The 16,432-nt window shown below is 36.4% G+C and overlaps 3 protein-coding genes across 3 annotated transcripts in view; 1 reads left to right on the top strand and 2 right to left on the bottom strand.

Annotated features, from left to right (window-relative positions):
- Positions 1–32: 32 nt before the first annotated feature.
- The window catches only part of LOC134811527 (uncharacterized), a 47,825-nt gene continuing 31,425 nt past the window's right edge, over positions 33–16,432 (top strand). The window contains exon 1 of the mRNA XM_063818387.1: positions 33–54. The gene's annotated coding sequence lies outside the window, so the exon portion shown is untranslated. The remainder of the gene's footprint in view (positions 55–16,432) is intronic.
- On the bottom strand, positions 5,073–9,658 carry LOC134826737 (uncharacterized). The gene is made up of 4 exons (XM_063839228.1): positions 9,648–9,658; positions 9,267–9,338; positions 8,077–8,953; positions 5,073–5,276 (listed from the first exon to the last, which is right to left on the bottom strand). Exons 1-4 carry the CDS (start codon positions 9,656–9,658, stop codon positions 5,073–5,075), a joined length of 1,164 nt encoding a protein of 387 aa, XP_063695298.1.
- LOC134826738 (uncharacterized) lies at positions 13,407–14,192 on the bottom strand. Its single transcript, XM_063839230.1, has one exon. The coding sequence runs from the start codon at positions 14,190–14,192 to the stop codon at positions 13,407–13,409; it is 786 nt and encodes a 261-aa protein (XP_063695300.1).

Consider the following 16,432-nt stretch of genomic DNA (forward strand, 5'->3'; position numbering starts at 1 on the left):
CATTTTGCCGAAAACTAATTACAACACTACAAATCTATTACATTTATTGAGGACGTTACAGAAGGAATGTACTTAATGTAGTTATTGAGGAGTCCTAACTCTCCTCACGTCTGTAATAAATGGAGTTTTCTTTGTATCATATATATTACAAATTCAAACACTAAACTTTTTACTGCTGTATAAGTAAGAGTGTTAAATATATGTAACAACTTCATATCAAGTGCAGGTGTCTGCCAAAACCTCGATATAGTGATAGTTAAAATGAGCTCATTTGTAAATCCTAGTTCTAGTCAAACTTGCTGTATAGGGTCTGGAATTGAACCAGGAGTTCTTAGAAAATATGGTTTAACAAAAACAAAATATTTTGCTTCATATAAAAAAAAGAGAAAAAAAGAAAAGAAATTATATAATATAATTTACTGTTCTAGTGAAATCACACTGTTTTATGATGTCCAGACCAGTCCAGTCAATATCATAAGGCTGTTGGGAGAGTTAAAAGACCCTCCTTAAGATGATGATGATGAAAATCTTAAAATAACTGGCTACAATGAGCATTTTATTAACAATAAATAGTAAAGATCAAAACTTCAATTTCCAAAAGAATAATAATTTTAAATACCTACCTAACAAAATTACACCCCGTTAAAACGTTATAAAACATCAGTAATTTAGTACAAAATTAAAGATCTTAACAATTTCTACACTTCAAAATACTAGAATAAATGTTCATAGAACACAATATTTGACTTTACCAGTCACTTGACGTTTCAAAATGAAACTGAGGTTAAAGATGCAGTTACAAAAGGCCACTGGTTCTCAATGGTTACTGAAACAAAATTTTTCCAAAAAAAAGTTTTTAAAGCAGTCCATATCTGCTTTTCTGTGAACTGAACAGCTCAAATAGAAAAACTCATTCCCTTGTTATTACAACAATATTTAATTTAAAGGTGTTTGTTTTCAAATAAGCAAAGTCCAATAACACTTTACTACATTTCAATATACTTGGTATTTCATCCTTTATCATAGTAGTAGCAAGATTAGCAAAATTAGATGCTATAATAAATCCTTATCTTTTCTATTCCTCACTTTCTACAATTTCAACACACACACTTATAAACATTTCGTCCCTTGAACAGTTCAGTATGATGGAGCCCTGCTAAGCAGCTAGATCGACCATGGACCTACCGCTGTTACACAGGGTGATGATTCGTTCAGCTTGACATTGTAGATTCGTGTCCACAAGCTCACAACTTGATAGTAGGTGCAGTGCTGTTTGCTCATCCGAGCCACAGATGCATAGCGGAGAGGCCACTGCTCTGTCAACTCTGAAGAGAAACGAGTTCAGTAGATTGTTCTTGTACATGAGACTCATTACCAATACTTCCACTTCGTGGCTCACTCCAAAGGGGATAGGACTGCAAGCGAGAGGGCTCTGGTTAGAGCAATTGCCGACCAGCAGCGCACAAGTGCGCAGCCGGGTATCGATCACTGATGAGGATCAGTTTAACGGGTGATACTCGTAAAATATTTGAGACCGTCATGTATCTAATGCTGATGTACTTACGCGGGCTAACATCGCCCCTGTTGATACTTTCGTACGAGCAGCTAGACTCCGATGGTTTGGCCATGTGGTTGCTCTAACCAGAGCCCTCTCGCTTGCAGTAGCGCGCGACCGCCGGAGGCGGCAAAGATCCTACTTGTGAAACAAGCGCGTCACGCAGTACGCGTAGGCACATGGCTATGTGAAGCCATGTGGTGAGGATGCCAGAAGAAAGAATACCCAACTATCTTCTGCACTGGATCCCAAAGCATGGTAAAAGGTCAAGAGGTAGACCTCGGAAAAACTGGTTGTCATGTGTCCGGGAGGATGCAGCAATCTTCACAGGTGTCGATAACATCACGATAGAAGATGCAGAACAACAAGCTACAGACAGGGTTCACTGGAGAGGTCTAATACACCGGAGAAAGGAGTTACTTTGTGGTGCAGGCCACTCCAACGACTAGGAGGAGACCTTTTCAAGTACAAGTAAGTACAATTCAACAAGTTCAGTTCAGCGCGCGTTTTGTTAAGTTATAAACATATTTGTAGCTTGTATCACGTTGTGACCCCCACAGTTGTTTCACTATAGTGGATCCCCCTTTATCGTCCTGACGATACAGGAGGAGCCGCGCACTTCGTGCGCGGCGCGGCGGCGGGTCATACAACGTATGACAAGTAAAAACACTGCCCCAGGTAACATTTATAGTCTAAGAAGCTATAAAGTCAAATTTTAATTGCAAATGGTTAAGTTATTATTTATTGTAAATATTGTAGTCTAATAACCAAACTTGATTGAGTAATTGACGATGCCAATATTTTCCACATGCAGCTCGTAACGTCAGTACGATTCGTTACGAAGGATAGCAAGCACTTTGGAGGACTTCGCCGCTTCGACGCGCCGCGCAAACTAGCATTCTTGCTTCGCATCGACAATCGATGCTTTGCTTCGCAGAGCAACGATCTCAACGGATTGACATCGTCAATCAAGCAAGCACTACAACTAGGCTCTTTCTAAATCGCTCGCCCAAACCGTAATGACAATTTCAACTTTTGCGCGTCTCCTAAATGCGCGTTAGTTATCTGTGATAATTTAGCACCGGCGAACCACATGTTCTGCCTACTAGCAAAGTTCACTCAAAACGTTCCGCGCCCGCGGATAAGTCAATATTTGTGGTTTTCAGAGACCAGATATTGCCATATCTGGATCATTAAAAAGGCCACCTGATAAGTCTATACAGACATCAAAACTCTTTTTATCAGTAGTCAGAGTGGTTCGTTGTCATTTTAGTAGTAGCACTTCCTTATTGCTAATATATAATTGGGAAAGCAAAATAATAGACTTCAAATATGCTTTCCACATTGGAAAATACAATTCACTTTATATCTCCAATATTAATATTGGAAAATACATAACACTTATCTCTAGTATTATTGGAAAATACAGAACACTTATCCCCAGTATTAATGGAAAATACAGTACACTTATCTCCAGTATTATTGGGAAATACAGTACACTTATCTGCAGTATTATTGGAAATACAGTACACTTATCTCCAGTATTATTTGAAAATACAGTACATTTATCTCCAGTATTATTGGAAAATACAGTACACTTATCCCCAGTATTATTGGAAAATACAGTACACTTATCTCTAGTATTATTGGAAAATACAGTACACTTATCTCCAGTATTAATGGAAAATACAGTACACTTATCCCCAGTATTAATGGAAAATACAGTACACTTATCTCCAGTATTATTGGAAATACAGTACACTTATCTCCAGTATTATTGGAAAATACAGTACACTTATCCCCAGTATTATTGGAAAATACAGTACACTTATCTCTAGTATTATTGGAATATACAGTACACTTATCTCCAGTATTAATAGAAAATACAGTACACTTATCTCCAGTATTATTGGAAAATACAGTACACTTATCTCCGGTATTATTGGAAAATACAGTACACTTATCTCTAGTATTATTAGAAAATATAGTACGCTTATCTCCAGTATTATTTGAAAATACAGTACACCTATCTCTAGTATTATTGGAAAATACAGTACACTTATCTCTAGTATTATTGGAAAATACAATACACTTATCTCTAGTATTATTGGAAAATACAGTACACTTATCTCCAGTATTAATGGAAAATACAGTACAATTATCCCCAGTATTAATGGAAAATACAGTACACTTATCTCCAGTATTATTGGGAAATACAGTACACTTATCTCCAGTATTATTGGAAAATACAGTACACTTATCTCCAGTATTATTGGAAATACAGTACACTTATCTCCAGTATTATTGGAAAATACAGTACACTTATCTCCAGTATTATTGGAAAATACAGTACACTTATCTCTAGTATTATTAAGCAGTTACAGCACTGCTTATAATGTGATAACATTATTTTCACAACTTTGAGTTGTGAAAATAGTTTTATCCAACGAGTTTGACGAGTTGGATAAAACGAGTTATATCCCGAGGTTTGACCGAGGGATATAACAATAGTTATCTCCCTCCCAGTTATTGCACCCCTATTTAATGCATTATATTAGCGTAAACAAGAGTGAGATAACAACTTTTACATTATGGACAGTTACACACTGATCATGAGAGAATGGAAAATACAGTACATTTATCTCCATTATTATTGGAAAATACAGTACACTTATCCCCAGTATTATTGGAAAATACAGTACACTTATCTGTAGTATTATTGGAAAATACAGTTTACTTATCTCCAGTATTATTGGAAAATACAGTACACTTATCTCCAGTATTAATGGAAAATACAGTACACTTATCCCCAGTATTAATTAAAAATACAGTACACTTATCTCCAGTAATATTGGAAAATACAGTACACTTATCTCCAGTAATATTGGAAAATACAGTACACTTATCTCCAGTATTATTGGAAAATACAGTACACTTATCTCCGGTATTATTGGAAAATACAGTACGCTAATCTCCAGTATTATTGGAAAATACAGTACACCTATCTTTAGTATTATTGGAAAATACAGTACACTTATCTCCAGTATTATTTGAAAATACAGTACACTTATCTCCAGTATTATTGGGAAATACAGTTCACTATATTCAGTATTATTTGAAATTATAGCATACTATCAGCGTGGTTCGCTGTAAGTGTACTCTCAATAGCATACAGCATTTGTGTATTAATAATCTATCAATTTGTTTGAGGTTGCTTTAACAACAATCCCAATAATGCTCGCTTGCTGTTTTTCTGAATATAATATTTGGGTACGCAACTAATCCATTTTAATGACCTACTTGAACAATGAACAGATACATTTTTCCTCTTTTAAGCGATCGGAGACTCATAATAAGTGTTACGTAGAACAGGGAATCAAGAGGAGATGGTTCCATTCATTATACTGTATTAAAATGAAAACAACTTGTTTTGTAAAAAAGAAAAAATTAATAAAGCAATAAATGATGCAATAAAATAAAACAAAAATCAGATTTAAATTCATAAAATTCGACCAAATCATACATCATTCTCGAAATCAGAGTCTGATCCGAAACCATAATTTAGTTTCCTTTCGGGAAACTTCTTTCGATTTATTTTGCTCGCTTTGGGAGCGAATCTGCGAAGTCCGTCCGCTTTTCTGCCCGAGAAGTCGTTGACAACAGTGACAAATCGTCCCGAGTTGCTGTTACCGTCATGTAAATCTTTGTCATCTCCGAAAGCCTGAATGTTAAATGTTTTGATACATCGTCGAAAAAATATATTAGTGCTTTTCATGCAACAAGTAAAACAAATCCTTTATGTCATGTTTCCAGGGTTTGGACTGGAATTTCCCGCTTAAAGAACCTCCATCACGTTACATTACATAATTTTCTGAAACATATATTACATTTACAATAAATTATGCAATATCATAACATTACAATCAACAAAATAAATTTAATCGCAGAATCTCAAATGCAAATAATCGTAAATTAAACACAAAAAACAAATTAAACATGCAATAAATGAATATACGAATGCGCATCTTTTGTCAACTTACTCCTTCATAAAATTAATATTTGACAAACAAATTTTTTTAGACGGTAAAATAATGGTTACTAATTTATAAGTCACAAATAATAAATCAATACAAATTAATCACAAATACTAGAATAATTAATAGATATTAGGTAACTTATATAACTGAAAAACGATATATGTCGATACAAATTACAAAATAATATTAGGTGATTGAAACATTTCAATAAATTCATCATAAATATCACTACCATATTTACCCCAGATATTTAATCTTGATTTATAAAACTTGACAAACTTGTTGCGCAAAGCAGCTAACTTAAATCCTTGCGCAACCAATTTACCTAAAAGTTCGGTAACACAATTTTTAAAACCCTTAAGTGTCGAATTAATTCTGGCTAATCGTACTAATTGAGAAATAAATATTCCATAAGACAAATTATTTGGAACGTTTCCATCCAAAAAAGGATAAGATATAATTTTAAAATTATAATCTTTTCTTTTATCATATAACGTCACTCTAAACTTTCCTTGATAAATACTAATGTTTAAGTCTAGATAGCAACATTTACGAGCCGAAATATTAGTATTATTTACTATCATTTCCTTAGGATAAATATCTTCTAATACATTCTGTAATAAATTGAAATCATTAAAAACTATCAAATCATCTTGATAACGAAATGTGTCTTTTAATCTTTTTAGATTTTCTGTATCCCCTTGTTCTATCAAAAGTTTAATATATTTATATTCGTAAACATGTAAATAAACATTAGCTATTTGTGGTGCTGCATTGGTACCCATTGGTATTCCAATAACTTGTCTATAAATTTGACCCTGATAAGTAACATAAGAATTATCAATCAAATAATTAAGACATTCCAAAAGTGTATCTTTAGAAAAATGAACTTTATTTTTACTAACATTATCAGAGAAATAGGCCTTCTTAGTATAAAGATTAGGAATAATATAAGACTTATCTTTAAAATCAAATACTCTTTCTACAAACATACGAAGATTATCCTTCAATTGAATATGAGGAATAGATGTATATAAAGTTGAAAAATCATAAGTACTGACAGACTTTAAACCCTTCTGGGTATTATCATAACTAAGAAAATCTAAGATAGGCTCATTATTATCAATAACAAAATAATCATTTCTAACGTGAAATTTATTATCATATATAGATTTATTTTTAGCTGAGTGAAGCATAGATTTAATACAAATGCTAAGATAGACTGATAATTGTTGTAAACTACTTCCACTACCAGACGTTATATATCTAACTCCAACTGGCTTTTTATGCTGTTTTGGTGTAATATATAAATTATAAATAAGGTAATTTGCTATTATCTTCATCAAATTTAATACGATGTTTAAGTAAGAATGCTTTATGCTCATTAATTATATCATCTTCTGAACGATTAACTTTAGTAAATGTATTCGATGATAATTCCTTTTCAATCATACTAATATAGAACTTTTTACAAACAATAGTAATATTATTTTTGGCTTTATCGGTAGGAACCAATACAAAATCTTTATGAAGCTCATCTAAATCTGCTAAGACTTCAACATCTGATAATACTGAATAATAGGGATATGGTTTAGCTCCTTGCAGTTGAATTTTCACTTGCTCTATGATTAGTGTTTTCCACTCTTGAAACTCTTCTATAGGTTTATGCCATAAATTAGACAATTTATCGCAATAGCTTTTGAGTGCCGTCTTTACTGATTTTAAAGCTTTTTCAGTACATGGTTTAGCTTGGTCTCTATAATTTAATCCCTTCATTAGGAGATTACACATATTTGAACAGCAAGATAGTAACATATACATAACATTAGCAGCGGTCATTAGCAACGGTCTTTGTCCAGCTATAAAATACAAATAATATTTTTCAGCTTCACATAGAAACTGTATCACATGACAGTTGACACGTAAAGAACTGATTTTCACAATTTCACCTTTTCACAAATTCATAAATTGTTCGTTTACATGTTTACATATATAATAACATCTATAAACAAAAGAGCACCTAAAGAGGCTCAGCAAAGTGCTGGCCTATTTACGCTTTCGAAGACTCATTCGTTCAATATGTCTCAAAGTAAATAAACTCCTCCATCCTACTCTATCTCTTGCTAAGTTCACTAAATTGGTAAGATCATCTTCGTTTTTCAAATAAATTTGTCTCTTAAATATGTCCTTTTTCACAATAATATCATACAAATTAGTCCTATGTCTACCCACTCGTCCCTTTAGCGTTTGACATCCTAGTGTAGCAAATAACAGAGACTGGTAGGCAGGCGTGTCGTTGTCACTGCGTAGAACATGACCTAGCATTGTCCACCGTGCCTTTTCCACTCTCTCGGAAAGGGGCCTGGTCTGGGTACGAGCGTAGAGGGCCTTGTTAGATATTGAGCTAGGCCAATAGATGTGTAGGATGCGCTCGAGATGCTTCCTCTGAAAAACATCTACAGACTCTAGAACATGCTGAGGTACGGCCCAGCAGCAGCAGTTGTACAGGAGCACTGATACTACTAGTGAGTCGTAGAGTTTGATCTTTCTCTTTTCAGTTATCTGACTCCTCTCTGATCCCTGGCACCACAGCTTGTCAAATGACCAGAAGGCGGTGTTAGCTTTATTTATTCTATTAGTAACATCCTGCTCTGATCCAAGCTTAGTACCAAGAAGCGTCTCGTTTCTCCACTCCTCTTTTCCTCTTAGCTCATTATCCCACTCGTCGCAGGCACCAACTTCTTCTAAATACACTCTGGTAAACTTTGTCTTTGTGTCATTGACAAAGAGACTCCATTCACTGAGAATATTCTTGGAGATCTGAAAGATATCTTGTAACTCCTCCATATCTTCACCAATCTTCTTTACATCGTCTGAATAGCCGGACTTAAGAGGCATGTGGTTATCGGCTATCGGAGGGTTGGGTCTTGAGGGGAGGACTGCTCTTATGTGCACTACAGCTCCAGCTAGATTGAGGGTAAACAATTTACCAGCTGTGCTGTCTCCTTGGGAGGCTCCTATGTTGAAAGAGAACATCTCTGAGTCAGTAGAACACACTCTGACTACTAGAGTGGTGTTAGCCATGAGGTATTGTACAAGCCTCAGGTCGTCTCTGGAGCATCCTGCAGCTTCTAGTAGTCTGATTGTTGTACCTCTGCGGATGGTATTGAAGGCAGCTGACATGTCAATACTCACTTTGTTCCATTCAAACTCCTTCTTCATTACTACAGATATGAGCATGCTCTGTGCCCAAAATAGGTCGGCACAGCTCTTGCCAGCTTTGTAGGCAGCTTGGAACGGTCCGGTGAAGTTTTCCACAGCTCTCTCTATTCTGTTTAGCACTATCAGTGACAGGATCTTTCTAGAAACATTCAGCAGGGTCAATGGTCATATCGACTTGACTGGGCCGCGAGTTTTACCAGGCTTAGTCAGTGGTGTAAGGACTAAGGATGCCTGCTCCTATTGCTTCAATGTGAATGTTTTTCTCGAAAGACTCGTTGAACACTTTAGCTAGCTCTTCATGAAGGAGGGGGTTGTTCAGGGCTTTCATGACCTCGCAGCGCATGTTTACATGGTGATTGTTAATTTTATCAATTAACCTTTGTGTTAAAGTGTTAACTTGTTAAATATTCACTTTATCTATCTACTTTTGTTATTTAGTTTATTTTACTTACCGTGGAATAAGCATCCCATCAATAACACTTGAGACAAGGTCTCTCATCTCACGTCTATTTTCAGGAGCAACACTGAAAAAATTATGAGTAAATATACAGATAGTCGCAAATTTGGTTGTGTCACGGTATTGTTCATCAGGTTTGTGATTCGCACACTAGTAATGATTTGCAAGCCGCTTTGAACAATATTATTTTAAGGTTTCTCGAAAGTTTGGATTTCCAGATGTTATTCTAGGTCACCTAATACTTCTACCTTTTACCCTATCTACCTATCTGTCCTTTCAATTTAGGAGCCTAACCATCGACATTTTTTATAACACTCGAATAACACCTTTTCAACTTAATACAAGATATCTAAACTATAGCGTAATAAAAACGAACTTATAGATCATGCTCCTAAGATCTGCAAGCTTTCCGAATGTTGCATTTAGGTCTCCCTCAGTGTTTTTATCTGTTTTCTTCGGGCTCTGGTCTTGTGGAAGACTATCGTGTACTGTTAGTGGAAGACTAACTTCTTGAGTCGAACAGCTAGCACCAGGATCCGTGCATAGGTGAGGATTGTGCCTGCGATACAGTGTCAGTGAAATTAATTGTTATAGAATCCGTATCAAAATAGGCATAGCGTTCTTATCAGATACAAGAGGATGCAATGATCAAACAACTAGTTTTACGCTGAAATAGGTTATTCATAAATACTTAAATGAAGCAAGATCCGTTTCTTACCTGAATGAAAGCGGAAGATCGGTCCATTCAACGTTCGACTCACGAATAACCGCCAATAAATGTTTGCACGGTAATTCTGGGTAAGACCTGAAGTTCAGGCAATCACAATGGACACTCGGACTGACGGTGACCTGGAAATGTGGGTAATTAGTTATTGATTAATCTGATCGTTATTTAATACTCAATTAATTGATAGTAAAGTAAATGTCCAAAATACAAGTACAGGGAGCGTCGACGAGTGTTGTTAAGTAGGGGCGATTGTGCTCGTTATGGGACTACCAGTTATGTGCTAGTACTAAGCGTAAGGAACGCTGGTATGGCTAGGACCCTGGTATGGCTAGAACAGAGAAGGTACTTAGACTGGGTGGTGTAGCCGGTGACTGAAACGGTTTAAGAAAACATGTGAAGAATGTTTAGGGCACCCTGACCCTGATAAGCAATGCTGAGTAGTGTAGGTTTATTTGATGGCCTGGAAGTGCTAGGAATTGTTATTATATCATAATAGTCGTAAGGAATTAAAACACAGAAGGCACAAACAAGTTTACTTTGTCGCATAATCTTGATGATATCTGAACATGTGTGAAATTGAACAAATAATGATATACCAGCTTAAACCCCTTATATTATGTACTATTAGAAAACCCGTGGTCACAGTGAGCAAGCTAATATTGATAGATGGATCAAACAACACTGCTAGTACCACGCACCAGTCACATAAATCATTATCGGGTGGTAATATGTTAACAGTGTCACAATTAAACTACCGCAACATGGTCAAAAATAGGGTTATTTCGTCACAAAAAATTATTATAACTCTGTTAGCTCCTTGCTGGCAAAATAACTAGTTCATTGATGATAAAGTTACATAGTATTCTAATAGAGGTATATCTCTTCAAAATAGGGGCAAGACATGTTTATTTTGTCACATCAGTAATTATTATAAGAGTTAGGTAATCGTCATCAGATTAACAGATCTTGTTCGTAGTTTGGATCGATTAATATAGGCAATAAAGCATCCTATGCCAATTTTAACACACTATCTTGATATTGTTGGGGCAGGGAAAGTTAATTTTGTCACATTTTCAGCGTCTTTGACAAATTAATCTAAAATTGTTAAACTTGAGCTCTGATGTTCTGGATAATATTCTACCAATCGTTTCTGAAAGAATGTTGAATTCTAATAGAGTTATAGATCTTCAAAATAGAGGCAAGACATGTTTACTTTGCCACATCAGTTATTATAAGAGTTAGGTAATCGTCATCAGATTAACAGATCTTTTTCGTAGTTTGGATTGATTTATATAGGCAATAAAGCAGCCTATGCTAATTTTTACACACTATCTTGAAATTGTTGGGGCAGGAAAAGTTAATTTTGTCACATTTTTAGTGACTTTGACAAATTTAACCTAAAATTGTTAAACTTGAGCTCTGATGTTCTGGACAATATTCTACCGATTTTTTTCTGGAAGAATTTTGAATTCTAATAGAGTCATAGAATATATAGATCTTCAAAATAGGGGCAAGACATGTTTACTTTGTCACATCGCATCAGTTATTATTTAAAGAGTTATTATAAGAGACTATTTCATTCTATAATCATTGTTTTTAACCTATTTACGATTTCGTATCATTTTTTGTGACAATGTAAACATCAATTGATCTTAACTTGCATCAACTACATTGTCATCATATGATAAAGTTTTCCCGCCTTTCAAACCAAAATCAGATATAAATAATTCGCCCAAAATTTAAAATTCCATATATTGTGACAGAATTAACCTCATTTCCCAATAACCAAGTGCCTGTATTAGCTAACTATTCGAAACAAAATATTTTAGGGCTATGATTGGTAGATCAACCATCAAATAATGAGTTAAAAGGTTTTTGAGGACACCTCACAGTAGAATAGAGGTATGGTATTCTGAGTGTGACAAAGTTACCCAAATATTGCCTTGTAACCGTTCGATGTAAATGAGCTTTTGTCACCATTAAAGTCTTATATGAGAGCGAATAAGTTACATATAAACATGTCCAAGTGCTGCTACATACACTTCATTTATCACACCCTGAAGTTGTATTAACTATAGACAACTTTCCAATCAAAAAGGTTTCATCCGCAAAATTTCTGGGTGTTATAATTGACGAGAACCTATCATGGGAAGATCACATTAAAGCTCTTAAGCGAACTCTAAATCGTTCCACATCCACTTTATGTAGACTTCGCTGCTCCCTTCCAGAATTTCTACACCAACAATTATATTAGTTTGCTGCTACCGCGAGTTAGCCTTTGCGTGTGTAATTGTACATTATTATACAAGTACACCATGGAGGATGATCTGAATTTGACCCGATCTCAGAAGAAAATCAAGGATTTCAACTACGAAGAAAAGGAAGATGTAGAGGGCTGTACTGAAAGATGGTTCACTTCGATGGCAAGAGAACTGAAATTAGAAAACTTCGAAATTCGTGGAAATCACCGTCCCAAGCTCAACAGCAGTTCATCAGATTCTGATGAAAACAGGGAGACTGAAGATGGCTGATGCACACAAAAATGTATGGATCTGTCCTGATAGATCCAGTGAAGAGCGTGCAGCAAGGAAGAACGTGGTAACTGACCTGAAGAAGAAGAGGGCTGAACAGACTCATCTCGACCACTACATCCGTAACGGGAAGGTCTGTAGCCGGGTTAAGAAGACACCATGATGACGTAATTCATGTTTCTCGGACACCACCGATCAGTATAATATGTACTTGTAGGGGTATTTTAAGAGTTAACGGAAGTTATCTGTATTTGAGAGACAATTATATTATATACATACATTATTATTTGATTGTTTCACACTTTTCACATTTCATAATTTTATTACTAGGTGGAGGTGATGTTATTGAGACTTTGGGCGGCCATAAAACTCCTGTTTTGAAAGTTGTCCTCTGTACTTGTTTCACTGACCCACGCTTTTTAGCATTTATACATTTCGGCCCAGGCCATTTTATATGTTTTTTCGAATTGCTGTACATTTGTATACTTGCTATTTTGTAAAAGTTTCAAATCAAAATCATTATACCCTGTTCGAATCACATCTTTCCTACTGTATATCTGTATGGGGTGGGGCAGCGAAACAACGTATAAGCTCAGAAGTACTGTCTCAGAGTACTATTTGGTGATAGGCTGGCATACCTTGATAAGTTTAAGACTTGTGCACGTACTAGGCCTATAGGACACCAGAAACTTGACCAAAAAGTTTTCATAAAAGAGCACACCAAACCGATATTTAAGCATAATAATATTCTAGCTATACAAAATCTCTATACATACCACAGTTACCTCGAGCTCTACAAGATAATGAAATTCCATGCTCCAATATCCCTACGTTACTTTTTGTTTTGGTACGTTTTGGTGAGTTTGGCAGGGCGTGCTCAGGACAACTGCATCGAGTGCGTCCTCCTCCAGCTCAGCATTGAGTTATCGTTTGTCGGAGTGTATCCCGGAACCGGTGGTGTGTCTGGGTACTGTTCCATAAATCTGCCTAGACCAACTTTGAAACTGTCTAGCAATGTGATACTCCGGAGCTCCGATGGGAGCACGTTGAAGAGCTGAGCTGCTCTAACTCTAAAGCTGTTGTCGTAATCTGTTCTTACCGACAACTGTGCGTTTTTGTTCATGGCTGGGATCTCTGCCTTAATACCATGCCTTTGATGAGACTTGAACTCGAAGCCCGTATCGTTCGGAGCATGTTCATTAAGAATTTTCCATACATGAATAATAGAATAACGCTCTCTCCGCCTCTGAAGGGACATCAACTTAAGCTTCTTCAGCCTGTCCCAGTACTGGAGATCACGGCAGCCAGATATCTTTCTAGTAAAGGATCTCTGTACAGTCTCCAGCTTTTGTATCTCTGTGACTTTTGTAGGGTTCCAGACTGGACAGCAGTACTCTAGCTTGGAGCGAACCATACTTTTGTATAAAGTCAGCATGACTACTTGTGACCGGTCTCTAAAGGCACTCAATGTCCAAGCCGCCATTTTTCTAGCTCCTTGAACTGTCTTCTCAATGTGAGGACCCCATGACCTACTGCTGCTAACATACACTCCAAGGTCTCTGACAGTTTCCTGTGGTGATATTGCGTGTCCTTTTGGTGTAGTATACTCAACAGTCTCTGGGTAGAACGGGAGCTCTCTACATGACTCATGAGGGTTACACATGTTCCTCGAGGAAACCCTGCCTTCTAATCTGTCAGGCAGACCCACCTGACAATCACAACACTAGATCAACCAAAATTTTTAACATTTAACCCCAAAATTCAGAATGACTGACTTTACTACTAGTGTAATGTGCTTGCGAGGTAAGCTAAAACGTGCGCTATTAACGAATCAACATAATCACGCCCTGCTTGATTGGACTGTCAAAGATTTTGACTGCGCAAATCTTATTTCCCAAACATTATAACTGGCTGGTCACACACATCTCAATTAACTAATTAAAATTACCCTAGGCTACTGTTTTCCAAGTCTTGTCCTGTGAGTAAAGTATGTGTGAGGTGTGAGAAAGTTTTAATAAAATTATTGTATATTTACTTTTGAATTTTTAAAATCTAATTTGAGAATGAAGTTTAAAGAAATCTTAATTAGCACTGTATAGTTTAAGATATTTATAGCTTATTAAAACCATTGATACAAAGGCCATAATCTTTCGCCAGCTCTCCAATATCCACCTTGAAAGCTTGAAGCCAGTGGCGTAACGTTGCCTGTTGGCGCCCCCCCTGCCGAAAAAAGCGCCCCCCTGTTGGCGCCCCCTCCCCTTTTGGTGCCCCTCCCTAAAATTGAACAAATTAGGTGATTTTAAAGAATACGCCGGTAAAATCTCTAAAAAAGTGTGTATCTAGAGCAAAACGCGCAGTTTTGCTAGTACTTTAGTTAAGTTTTCGAAATTGTCCAACATTCAAACGACGATTTGGCGCCCCCCTAAGACGGCGCCCCCCTGCACAGCGGGGTCAGCAGGGCCTTTCGTTACGCCACTGCTTGAAGCTGCATTTTATATCCTTGAACTACACAATATAAACTAAAGAATGTTTTAGTGTAGACTTTTTGTCACAACAAGACTGTAACCTATAATAACAACTATAAACAGAACCCTTAATGTCTGCTAACAATTTTTCTTCTAGTCCTAATCTGAGCCTTGTCTCTATAAACTTAACTGAATTAGCGTTTCGGTGTGTGCAAAAGCTTCCAGGCACACGCATTCCTTGCCCCGTTAGTTACCTGTCCTTCCAAAACCAAACTAGCAGTCAAGGACAAAAAGTCATACACCAAATGGGCATTATATTTTATGAATTGTTTTACATCTTTTTATTCTGTAAAAATGTGCTAAAATTAAATTTGTTGTTTCATTGAATTTCTTGTTTCATTGATCCGTGCCCTTTAACCAATGTTGTATCATAATTGTTAGATTGACCTAATCTACTATATTTCAGACCAAGGAATGATAGTTAGACAACTGCAGTTAACTAAGTCACACAAAATGTGACATTTGAACCATTATAGTGCCTAACAACAATAGATTTTCTATCTGAGCAGTGCATATGGGAGTATGGGTTACGTGGCTATTATAATGTTCAGAACTTCTGAACGTGCTAGGTTAATATATGTCAAAATTAAGCCACTATCGTCGAAAACGCTATCATTTTTGTTTACCAATATCCAGTGGCGTAACGTTGCCTGTTGGCGCCCCCCCTGCCGAAAAAAGCGCCCCCCTGTTGGCGCCCCCTCCCCTTTTGGTGCCCCTCCCTAAAATTGAACAAATTAGGTGATTTTAAAGAATACGCCGGTAAAATCTCTAAAAAAGTGTGTATCTAGAGCAAAACGCGCAGTTTTGCTAGTACTTTAGTTAAGTTTTCGAAATTGTCCAACATTCAAACGACGATTTGGCGCCCCCCTAAGACGGCGCCCCCCTGCACAGCGGGGTCAGCAGGGCCTTTCGTTACGCCACTGCCAATATCCTCAAACTCAAATGAACGTGTCCATATACATTGTTTGTAGTATATTATTTGTAATTGTAGCGAGTTATCGGATGTTTTATCTTTGAGCGAGGCTATCTTTATAGGAGTAGTCAAGAAGCTTGAGTTTTGGCGCTATGACGTGCTCCAGATTTTAGAAGATCTAAATATAAAATCTTTTAATATAATGGGAATTGAGCAGTAAGATTGGTTTCCTTTCTACATGATAACTCATATTGCTGGTGCAGTGATGTTAGGCGTCTGAGTTTGGGTATTTTAAGGAGCACTCTCTTTGGGAGACCACTGTCCAATTATGATTTCAAATGATATTATGTTAAAACAAGCTGAGGGGAAGGTTTTGATAGTCAGCTTAAATAAATTGCGACTACATAAAATCACTGAGACAAGAACAACCATAAATAAGGAATGACAACAAATAATTTGAGTGTT

Source organism: Bolinopsis microptera, chromosome 2 (assembly GCF_026151205.1).
Source record: "Bolinopsis microptera isolate Bmic1 chromosome 2, MBARI_Bmic_1.0, whole genome shotgun sequence".
Classification (NCBI taxonomy): Eukaryota; Metazoa; Ctenophora; class Tentaculata; order Lobata; family Bolinopsidae; genus Bolinopsis; species Bolinopsis microptera.